The 12,390-nt window shown below is 39.3% G+C and overlaps 1 protein-coding gene across 1 annotated transcript in view; it reads right to left on the reverse strand.

Annotated features, from left to right (window-relative positions):
- Positions 1-700: 700 nt before the first annotated feature.
- IFIH1 (interferon induced with helicase C domain 1) overlaps positions 701-12,390 on the reverse strand; it is a 77,437-nt gene continuing 65,747 nt past the window's right edge. Inside the window, exons 13-16 of the mRNA XM_007941846.2 lie at positions 6,447-6,608; positions 1,971-2,161; positions 979-1,069; positions 701-880 (exon numbers count right to left, since the gene is read on the reverse strand). Coding sequence (XP_007940037.1) covers positions 701-880; positions 979-1,069; positions 1,971-2,161; positions 6,447-6,608 — 624 coding nt within the window. The remainder of the gene's footprint in view (positions 881-978; positions 1,070-1,970; positions 2,162-6,446; positions 6,609-12,390) is intronic.

Genomic DNA, 12,390 nt, shown 5'->3' on the forward strand with positions numbered 1-12,390 from the left:
GAGACCTTGAGCAGAGTATGCTGCTTCAATTTCTGAGCTCCAGAGAATGTGTTATAATAAATGAATATTGTGTTAAACAAGGAGCCCTGTTAGCACAGTGGTTAAACACTTGGCTGCTTATGGAAAGGTTGGCAGTTTGGACCCACCAGCTACTCTGTGGGAGAAAGATGTGGCAGTCTGCTTCTATAAAAGATTATAGCATTAGAAACCCTTTGGGGAGGTTTTATCCTGTCCTCCTATAGGGTTGTGATGAGTTGGAATGGACCTTATGGCAATGGGCTGGGTTTTGGGTGTTAAACCACTAAGTTTGTGGTAATTTTTATACAGCAATAGGCAACTGATACAAGCCGAAGGCATTAATATAAACTTCCCACTGTTAAGGAGACTGGGACAGAAAGATGAACTGATATGCCTAATTTTATTCTATAAATTAGTGACAGGACTGAGCCTGGTACCTAGGATCCTCATGTATACACCAACATTGTTTTCACCGTATCATAATGCCCACACTAATGAATATTATTAGAATTTCTTTACCCCACCAACAAGATGGATAATTGAAAGCATAATATATTGCCTCCTTTCAAAGAATTGACTGCAAAGTCAAGCAATTATTTTATTAATTCTTACATCAGTTCTGTAATCAAAACATTACTAAATACAAAGTTGATAATATTTTAAAAGAATCATGAATCAAATGCTAATCCTCATCACTGAACAAACAATATTCTGAATAGTCAAGATCAGGAAATATAATAGGTAATTCTACCCACTTTTTGTATTGTTTCTTTAGTGAATTATTTTTGAAAACGACTACAAAATTCTTTATTTTCAGACAGGGCAAATCTAAACCTCTGTGTACCATCATCGTCCCCCAAGCCTGGAAAACAAAAGAGAGAGCAAGAGGCAAAATTAAATGTGTATCAATTAAGCATTTATTTTGGCCAAGTAAAATTAAGTCCATAGCAATTTACTCACCTGGCCACATCTGCAGATAATCTCACCATTTGTTTGATAGTCGGCAAACTTGCTTTGCAGTGCTTTGTTTTCTCTCACAATATAGAGTTCCCTAAAATTAGCAAGGAGTAAGAATCATCTCTGAGAAGTCACAGAGGGCCCATATGCAACCCACAAGGACATGATGTTGGACACGAAGTGTACTCATGCCATTATCACACATCTCATTTCTTGTCTCCTTCCTGGGTCCCCAGATCACTGGCAAAGAAGACAAGAAGCGTCTTTCTGCACATAACCATTTTTTTCCCTCTTCAGCACTCCTTGCATGGTGACGAGAGTTAAACGAGCTTGGCTGCCAACCAAAAGGTTGGAGATATGAGCTCACTCAGACGTACCTTGGAAGAAATGTCTGGTGATCTAGTTCTGAAAAATCAGCCATTGAAAACCCCGTGGAGCACAGTTCTACTCTGACACACATGGGGTCTCCACGAGTTGGGATTAACCTGATAGTAACTAGTTGGTTGGCTCCCTTTTCAAGTCTATTGATTATTTTATCCTGACTTTACTTGTTCAACAATTTGAGAACAAATATGAGCATATACAAAATGATATGGCTTACATCAAAATGCACTGGGTCTCACATTGCTCCCTTTCTTCCCCAGAGCAGTTTATTTAATGTATACAGATGTTTGAAATGGAAATATAATTTTGGAGGAGATACTTCTGACAAATAAAGAATTTCACATGTATTGTTTTGGATAAATGGAGCCCTGGTGGTGCAACAATTATGCACTCAGCTATGAGCTGAAAGGATGGTGGCTTAAACCCACTTAGTAGCTCCCCAGGAGATACTTGGTGGTCTTCTTCCATAAATATCACAGCCAAGAAAACCCTATGGTACAATTCTATTCTGTCACATGGGGTTGCTAGAAGTCAGAATCAACTCAATGCCACCCAACAACAACAAAAAAAATTTTGTAAAACAATCTAAAAATGGGTCTTCCTGGACTCACTTGAATTTCGGTGTCATATTGACATGATGCATCTTCTCAATTACATGAATATCTTCTCCAGAGCAGGCTAGCACACTGCAATTTTTGCAGAGGAAAGTGATTAATGATGGATTGTCCTTGAAATGTTTTGCGGTACTTCTCTTGATTTTCATTTTCTTTTCCATTATACTTTGCATTTGTAATTCGAAAATCTGCTTCAAGAAAAGAATATTTAATTTTTTGATTATTTTTATTTGGGGATCATATATAATAATGAAAATATACCCTTAGCTTGTGGCTAGGAAATAAAAGTAATGAGGCAATGACCCCCAGATAATTTTGCATACAGTCTTCTCTTGTAATTATGGAAATTCTTAAGTGTTCAGAAACCAGGTGATTCTATTTTAGATAAGCTCTACTGTGATAAAGTTCTTAGCGACATTCAAAATTCTCTCCCTCTAAGCTCTCCAAAGGAGCTCTGGTAGCATAGTGGCTCAGGCACTTGACTGATAACCAGAAGGCTGGCGGTTCAAACCCACCAGCCACTCCCCGGAGGGAAGATGGGGCAATCTACTTCCGTAGTGATACTGCCTAGGAAACCCAAGGAGGGGTCACTATGAGTCGGGGCCGACTTGACGGCACACAAGAACAACAACAACAAACTCTTCAAGGGGAGCTCTGGTAGCATAGTGCCTATGGCACTTGAGTGCTAACCAGAAGGCTGGTGGTTCAAAGCCACCAGCCACTCCTCAGACGGAAGATGGGGCAATCTACTTCCATAGTGATACTGCCTCGGAAACCCAAGGAGGGGTCGCTATGAGTCGGGTCCAACTTGACAGCGCATGACAACAACAACAACAAGCTCTCCAAGAAGGAGCCTGATGGAACAGCAGTTAAAGCACTTCATTGCTAACTGAGAAGCTGGCTGTTCAAACCCACCATCATTTCATGGGAGAAAGATGTAGCATAGCAGTTGCATCCCTAAAGATTACAGCCTTGGAAATGCCATGGGGAGTTCTAGTCTGTCCTATAGGGTCACTCTGAATTGGAATTAGCTGCATGTCAATGGGTTTTGGAAGTCCCCATTAGCTTTAATTGTAATCCCATAAAATAGGTCCAAACTTTCTTCCACATGAATTCTCTTTGAAGAGCTAAAGACTGTTAGTACACTACCCATAAGTCTCTTATCTATGTTAAGTCTACCAATGCCTTCCATCTTTCCTTATATGCCATAATTGCCAGACCTTTCCCTTCTTTACATACTTATGGCAAAAACCACTAGGTTCCCCATCCAGTATCCTTTCTTCCTTAGGAACACAACCATGATTTTATATGAGATAAATATGCATAGTTAAATGATTACACTTTCCAGACACGGCCAATGGGATGTAAGCTGAAGTTGCCGAATGAGATTTCTAGAAAGCCTCCTTAAGGAAGATCAGATAGCTGGCATGTGACCTTTTTGCCCTTTCCTACTTCCTGCCTAGAATGAGGAGGTAACAGTTGGAATTCTAAAAGCACCTTTTGACCATGGAGTGGAAGCCAAAAGCGAAAAGGGCAAAGAAGACAGAGAGAGAGAGAGAGAGAGAGAAGGCCTGTATTCCTCATAACATCATGGAGCTATCATATACTAAACTAGATTATTCAGATTCTCTTTTTCTTTTTGAGAACGAATAAGCTCCCAAGCCACTATATTCCAGGTTCTACGACAAACAGCTAAATTTATTTCATAACAAAAATACTCTAGTTTCTGAGAGATGTGAAACTTGAAATAGGGGCTGACCAGTGCTCAGTGCTCACAGCTATACAACTTAACAGTAGAAAACATGGCTCTTGAATTTTTTAACTCAAAACCAAACCATGCATAGAATGCAGATTTATATTTTTATTTACTTTTTTTTTAATTCTGAGGGGGAGTTTTCAGTAAAAGTAAATAATCAGTGCTGATGAACAAGACTGGAAGATTCCAGTCAGATTCAAAGTCATCTTTTTGGCTCTTGCCTCTGATTTTAGGTCCCAACTGGAAAGATCCATATTTCGCACAGAAAGGAAAAAAAAACCCTCCAAGTAAGTGTAGGAGCTATATAATAGTTTGACCACACAAGTACAAAGACTTATTTCCTACCTGAATTCTAACAGTATGATGAACTGAAATACTTCCTGAAAGTTAAATTATGTTGTTCTTGCGAGACTTAATATTTATAGTTCAGTGAGCTGATAAAAAGGTGATTTGGCATAAGATTAAATACATGAAGACAACTAAGAGATATTTATGTATGAGTGAGACAGAAAAAAAAAAGGGTACAGATACATAACCACTAGAGCAGAAGCTAAAAGATTACCTCTAGAACATTAAAGAATATTAGAATATTAAAGGGATATGAAATTATTAGAAAGACAAAAGGAAAAAAAAATCATGGTAAATATATGAGAGGCACAACTATAATCAGTCTAAGTTCAAATAAAATACAGTAATGTAGCAGAAGTAGTTGGGTCAATGCTAGGGAAATTTAAAACCTTCATCTTACTGCTAGCAGTCTTACTTAACAAGGTTTCAGTTATCTATAAACTCTGCATATGAGATGGCAAATACATTTCATCTTATGTGTCGACTGTCATCATTTATTAGTAGTGGCCTGAAATTCTGTTATACAGATTCTCAAATCAGAAGAAAGGAGTGCTGGGACCTAGTAGCAACGTCTACTAGAGACTTTGAACAGAGTGGTGATGGCATGTACCCCACATCATTGCCATCTCTGCTCTGAGTGTGTCTACCTGGCATAGTTTTACGAGGGCAGGTCTCTCAGCCAAAGGGACTCTAGGAAAGTAGTGCATTCTGGGATCCCCAAAAGGATTGTGTTTGGAAAAGTTTGACCTATAAACTACAGAGACTGTACTAGAGTTTACCCAAACACTAAAACAAATAGTCTTCAAACATCAGTTTTTGTAAATATTTACTTGATTCATCTTCTTAAGGCATTAAATGTGAGACAGTTACTTTCTAGTGGCACTATTTGGTCACAAGTGTTTGATTTGACACTGCAAAATGTTTGGTTTGCCTTATATTTAAAGGGGTTTTAAAATATAAGTTTGTGTGGAAACCTGGCTAGAAAACCTTGGAATTGGTTATAGCAATGCACACCAATTTGAAAGCATCCCTTTCGTGAAACTCTATTTAGGGTAGAGCCAATTCCAATGTTAAGAAACTAACATTCACACCCATATGCAAGGGTGTGAATTTTCTTCTAAATGGATTGTTTGCTATTATAGTAGTTAGTCTTTAATTCAGTGGTATGGGGGATTTCCTGAAATATTGTAGGAATACATTCCTCCTTCCCTGCTTCCTTCTCACAAATAAAAGACTATATGTTGGTAAATTGAGATGTAGCTAGATGACATATTATGGCTTTTTTCTTTTTTTTTTCCCAATCATTATGATCCAGCCTCAATGTCACTTCCTCTAAGAGGTGTTTTCCAACTACCCAATCTAAAGTAGCCAGGTAGTCACTTATTTCACCTTATCCTATTGCATCTCTATGATATATTTCTTGCCTTTTAATTTCTGGTTTTTGTTTCTCCTCGCCATCCTCATCATGGGGGTAGGGGAGGAGAAACAACACCATAAGGGTGGTCCACATTAGTCAAAAGGTTGGCAGTTTGAACCTGCCCAGAGGTACCCCAGAAGGCAGGTCTGGCAATCTGCTTCCCAATGGCATAACCTTGAAACACTATGGAGCAGTTCTCTCCACACAGACAGGGTCATCATGAGTTGGAACTGACTCAATGGCAGCCACCACCATCCACATACTCTCACCATGCACACACTGGAATACAAGCTTCCCACAGTAAGATCTTATTTGTCTTGTTTGACACTATGTTCCCTGTTCTTAAAGCAGTGACTGGCACACTGTAGCCATTTCATAAATAATTATGGAATAAAGATTTATGCCTAAACAGACTGAATCAAACAAAAATGATCAAATTACTAGATTGGGTTGAATGGGTAATCTATACTAGTCTTTCTGGATGAACCAAATCAAACCCACTGCCATCAAGTCAATTCTGGCTCACAGAAACCCTATAGAGTAGAGCAGAACTGCCCTATGAGGTTTCCAAAGAGGTAAATTTTTATGGAAGCAGATTGCCTCATCTTTCTCCCATGGAGTAGGAGCTAGGTTTGAACTGTCAACATTTTGGTTAGCAGCCAAATGCCTTAACCACTGCACCATCAGAGCTTCTTTTCTGGGTGAAGGGCAATATAAATTTATATTATCAAAGTTTACGGTTGATGCAACTGGAATAGTTCCCTGACAATATCCTGTTCACCATGGATCATGTTTCTTTGTGTGTGAATCTGGGCTAAGCATAGATCATGAAACTGGAACTTCTAATTCAGCACAATTTCTGTCTGAAGACTTAGCCACAGAGATACCAATGACAACCACATACGGTCATTTTAAAATGAAAACTAAATTCAGAGAGGGACAAGAACTGTACCTTATGAGCATACTCCTCCGGTTTCATATTTCGAACACGGTCTATAGCTTTATACATCATTTTCTCTCGGAAATCATTAACTATCTCACGTTCAACAACTCCTGAACCACAGGGGGCAACCACGATGTAGGTGCTCTCATCAGCTCTCGCTCGACCACGGGCCTGAGAACATAAAGATATCAAGTCATTGAAAGTCTATGCCTTGCTATAAATTTTTGTGTTCTTGACCTGGAAAGATATCATTACTCAGTGTATCATGCTTCACATGGGCTCTCTTTCCTCAGTTAAGTTAGTTCTTATACATTCTTTGTAATTTGGCTTTTTGAAATTCAAATTACACTTTAATAGGAAACAATGTTCTACAAAGATGATGGTCAGGTGTCCATACTAGTCCTCTAAAGCCTCAATAACGCAATACCATCTTTCCAACCTTCTTGTTCCCGTAACACCTTCCTCAGGTCCCTGAGTGGCAAAAAACAGTTATGCACTTAACTACTAGCTGAAAGGCTGGAGGTTCAAACCCACCAGAGGCACCTTGGAAGATAGGCTTAGTGATCTGCTTCTGAAAAGGGACAGCCTTGAAAACCCTATGGGGCAGTTTTACTCTGCACACATAGGGTCACCATGAGTCAGAAGTGACTTTACAACAACTAACAAAAATAACCGTCCCTTCCTTGAACCATAGGAACTGTCATGAGAGACTTGGACAACCACTGCTCCTGCCTAGTAGGAAGGATGAATGGGGAGAAGGAGCATCTCTGACCATGGAACTAGGGCTCTTAAAACTGTAGTTCTGTCCTGGCATCCTACATTAGATTTTTTTAGTACATTTTTACATGGAAAAATGTTCAACATGGTAATAAATGTCTACAGGCCTATTAATAATGGGATATTGAGGTATATTTTGAGTAATAGAAAATTTTGTGGGCTTTCATAGGAGCCTAATTACCAACTATAATATTATTCTTATAGAAAAATGCATTCTGAGTAAGAAGCCACTGACATACAAATCAACTCCAGAAATATAATTACTTCCTAATTTGGGGATTGTCTAGTCATCTTAGTATCCCATGAGAATGCAATTAAAGTATTTTTTTCTGAAAATAAAAGCATTAGATAAATTGTTCAGTATAGCTGATTAACAACAAAAGGTACTCAACACAAAGTACTCAACAAAAGCTAACCAATAACATTGTTAACATAGTGTGGGTAAGTGAAAGTGAAATTTGATTGAAAAGTGAGACATCACATCTCTTTTGGGGGCAGTAAGCATTTATAAGTCTGCCCCCTTCCAACAGTTTATTATTAAAAATTTCAACCATACAGAAAAGTTGAAGGAATAAGGAAGGAAAATGCAGAAATAGCAGGATTAGAGGAACAGCTCAAGATGGCATTTCAGTCAGACAAACCATTCTGCCTCTCTACAACAAAGACCTGAGAAACCAAGCAAAACATATACAGATGATAATCCTGGCATGTTGAGCATCAGAAGGAAAGATGACGAATTGGAACATGAACTGGAAGGGGAAACTGAACAAAAAGAGCAAATTGAGGAGAATTATGGATTGGAGGTGCCCTGCTAGCTGTACCAATGCAGCATGGCCATCTTGAGATAAAGTGAGCAGTGATCTAAGTATTCCTAGAATTCCCAGCAGGAGACAGAGTAACAGTGTAGACAAACCCAGAGTGAAGCAAAGTGAGCAGGACATGAACCGGACCTAAGAAGGGAGAGCAGGACATGAACTGGACCTAAGAAGGGAAAGTATAGGAAGGCAAGTGAGAGCTCCAGGGATCCTGGTGACCACAGAGCAGGGAGGGATCTAGGCAGCAGAAAGAGGAGTACCCCCTGGTGCAGTCCCTGACCATTAGGGTGGGTAGCACACGCAGGGCAGCAGATCCATAGAGTATCAGCAGGAGGTCCTCCATTCAACCAAACTCTGGGCAGCCCATTCCCCTGTTTGCATTTGGTCAGGGCCAGATCCCAACTGCTAGATACAGAGTGTGGAAACTGCCTTGGTGTCTAAGCCCATTGACCAGAGGAGCACACTCCCCTCCTTTAGCCTTCCCAGTGATGAGAAGTATGAGCCTCCCCACCCCTACTGCCTTGCCCAGCTGATGCCATGGTATGAGCCTCCCTTTATGTGACCAGAAAGATGTGTGTATGCCCTGCGACCAGCCCCCTTGCCACCTCACACACCCAGAGAGTGGCAGCATGCACTCCCACACCACCAGACTGATGATGAGTGATGGCATGTGCTTGTCCCACCTATCAACCTCTCCCACTGCCACACCTATGTGATGAATGGCAGCCCATGCTTCTGTGTCGCCAGACTGGTGACCAGTGGCATACTCTTGCTCTACCTACCCCCCACTGCCGCCTAGTCACCTGGTGGTGATGCATGCCTGTCCCATCCACCCCCCATTCCCCTCCTGGCTGCCACTGCCCCACTCACCCAGAAACAGGTAGTGAACACTTCTATGTCACCAGACCAGTGGTCAATGGAGCATACCTGCCTTACCTGCCCAATATATCAAAACAAAGCAAAACAAACAAACAAACAAAAAAAAAAAATCAGGAAAAAACAAACAAGCATACAATCAATCAATCAATATATAAATAAATAATATCTGAATGGCTTGGAGACCGGAGACAATAACAAATCATATGAAAATACCAGATAAGATGACACAAGCAAGAGAGCAAAATAAAAGGAAGATTTTCTTTCAATAATCATGTTGTTGTTATTATATGCCGTCGAGTCAGACGCGACTCATAGCGACCCCTCTTTGGGTTTCCAAAGCAGTATCACTACGGAAGTAGATTTCCCCATCTTCCTTCCGAGGAGTGGCTGGTGGGTTTGAACCGCCAGCCTTCTGGTTAGCAGTCAAGTGCCTTAGCCACTATGCTACCAGAGCTGCCTTCAATAATCATAGTGAAACTAAAACCAATCCCAGATAAGCAGAAATGAAGGGAATTTGTAAAATCCAGACCAGTCTTACAAGAAATATTAAAGGGAGTCTTTGGATAGAGAACCAATGACATCAGACAACAACCTGAGATAAGGATACATGACAATATCACCCAGACACCAGCCCAGAAAAAGATTTCACAAAAGTAAATAAAACCATAAGTCTAACACAGGGAACAAGAGGTGGTAAGCTATAAATGATGACAATTTCACAACTAAAAGGTATAGATACAGAGTTCTTTATGGAGTAGAAGTCAGAATGATTTCAAGATATAACAGACTTATAAATTTAATAGGATAAAGGTAAACATCAAGGTAATCACAAAGAAAATTAATAAATTTACTCATCAAAATAAAGGGAAATAAAAATGATTCAGAAAATATAAAACCAAAGATTGATAAGAAAGGAAAATTCATATACAAAAAAAACTCAGCACAAAAAATTAAAAGGAACAAAAAACATATTAACATCACAAACACCAAAAAACAGAATAACAAAATGACAGCAATGAGTTTACACCAATCGTTAATCACACAGAATATAAATGAGTTAAATGCACCAGTCAGGAGATAGAGAATGGCAGAATGTATTAAAAAAACGTGACTCATCAGTATGTTGCCTACAAGATATAAAAACATAAAAAAGTTAAAAAATCAAATGATGGAAATAAAAATTCATTTTTAATATCATGTATTACCAAATTCTTTTTAAGTAAGGTGTTATTCAGTTTTCATGTATTTAATTTTTCCTTGTTCTTTCTGTTATTGATTTTTAACCAAGCAAACAATAACAAAAAGAGTGTATGAGGGCAATAATTATTCTGGATAAAATAGACCTCAAGTCAAAATCCATCATAGGAGATGAAGAAGGGCATTATATAATGATGAAAGAGTCAATTTATCAAGATGACATAACAATGATAAATATTTATGCACCCAATGACAGCATTCCAAAATACACAAAACAAACTCTAACAGAATTGAAAAGAGAAATAGTTCTACAATAACATACACATTCCTCACTTATCAACATGGTTACATTCCAAAGACTAGGTTGTTATGAGAAAATCGGCATTATGCTAAAATGGGGGATTTTTTTCTTCTTCTATTTTCAGACCATCCATTTGCCCAATTTTTTGTTTAGAAAATATAATCATAAAAATAATAGCCTAGATTTACTGATATGCTCATCACTCTGACAAGTCCAGTTATGGATTATTCCTCTGTGGAAAAAAAAATGCGATTTAGAAAAGGAAGCTTGGAAGGAAAGCTGGATAAAACCAGGCCGTGTGACTGGAGGGTCCATAGCTTACCCACTTCACCTTCCTCCTGTGCTGGCTCAGAGCTTCCCTTACAGAGCTGCCTCTAAGCCTCCATGCCCACCCTTGCAAAAGCCCTTTGCTTATAGTCCCATTATCTGCTCTGCACTTGGAGCCTGGTGAATCACTGAGGCTCAGGGCTACCTGTGAGGGCACAGGGAGCCTGGCCGTGCACCCAGTTCCACAAAGGCAGAGAGGCTTCAGGCTGTTTGGCTCACTGTAGTATGTCATTAAATTTGCATGTATGTCTTCCATACACCCTTTCCAATGCTTCTTTCTTTTCTCCTTACCCATCCTACAAGGAGCTCTGGTGGTAGAGTGTTTAAAGCATTGATCTCCAAACCAAAAGGTCAGTGGTTCAAATCCACCAGCCACTCCATGGGAGGAAGATGAGGCACTCTACTTCATAAAGGTGTATAGCCTTGGAAACCCTGTGGGGCAGTTCTGCCTTGCCCCCAAAAAGGTTTGCTATGAGTAAGAATCTACTCAACTGCAGTTGAGTTCTCTTATCCTATAGCAATTTTGAGCTGCAGGGCCTCAGGCCAAGTAGGACTGGGAACCCAGAACAGGTGCCTTCTGAGTCAGTGCTCCCTGTGCACCTGCCCACAGGCCATGGCCACAAATGAGACAGCTGAGCACGAGGCCTCTGCTGGCAGAAAGGAGAAGAGGACACAAGGCAGCATAACTTAGCTTCTTGGAGACCACCTGGACATACTCTTCAAAGGAGACGACACTGCAGCTGTTGCCATCATGCCTGCTGCCACATTAATGCACAAAATAGCCACATAGTCAGATTCTTTACAATTGTCATAAATGAGAAATGGTGGATAATGAGATAGTCATTAAGTAAGGAGTAAGTGTTGTAGCAGACTTTAACAAATCATTTTTGATGGTGGACAGAACAACTAGAAAGACACTCAATAAAGAAACAGAAGATCTAAATAACATAATTAACCAACTTGATTCAGAGACATACAAACACACCACCGAAAGAGCAGTACCATACACATTTTTCTCCAATGCACATGGATTATTCCCCAAAATAAACCATATTCTAGGCCACAAAGTAATCCTCAGTGAATCCAAAAACATCAAAATAATACAAAGCATCTTCTCTGATAATAACACTATAAAATTAGAAATCAATAACAGAAAGAACAAAGAAAAAATTAAATACATGAAAATTGAATAACATCTTACTTAAAAAGTATCTGGTAATATATGATATTAAAAGTCAATTTTAAAAATCTCAGAATTAAATGAGAATGACAACACAGCATAGCAAAACCTTTGGGACACAGCAAAAGCAGTGCTCAGAGGAGTACTCACAGCAGTAAATCCACACACTGAGAAAGAAGAAAGGGCCAAAACCAACAGCTTAGCCCTACAGGTTAAACAAACAGAAAAGGAGGAGCAAAAGAAATCCAGTCACCAGAAGAAAGGAAATAATAAAGATCGGAGCAGAAATCAATGAAATAGTAAATAGAAAAACAGAAAGAATCAAGATTATAAGTTGGTTCTTTGAGAGGAACAATAAAATTGACAAACCACTGGCCAAACTGACAAAGGAAAAAGGTGAGAAAACGCAAGTAACTAAAACAAGGAATGAGACAGGGTACATTATAGAACAACTGAGATAAAAAAGGATCCTAAGAG

This window comes from Orycteropus afer, unplaced genomic scaffold, assembly GCF_000298275.1.
Source record: "Orycteropus afer afer isolate SDZICR_OR568_19922 unplaced genomic scaffold, OryAfe1.0 scaffold00084, whole genome shotgun sequence".
NCBI lineage: Eukaryota > Metazoa > Chordata > Mammalia > Tubulidentata > Orycteropodidae > Orycteropus > Orycteropus afer.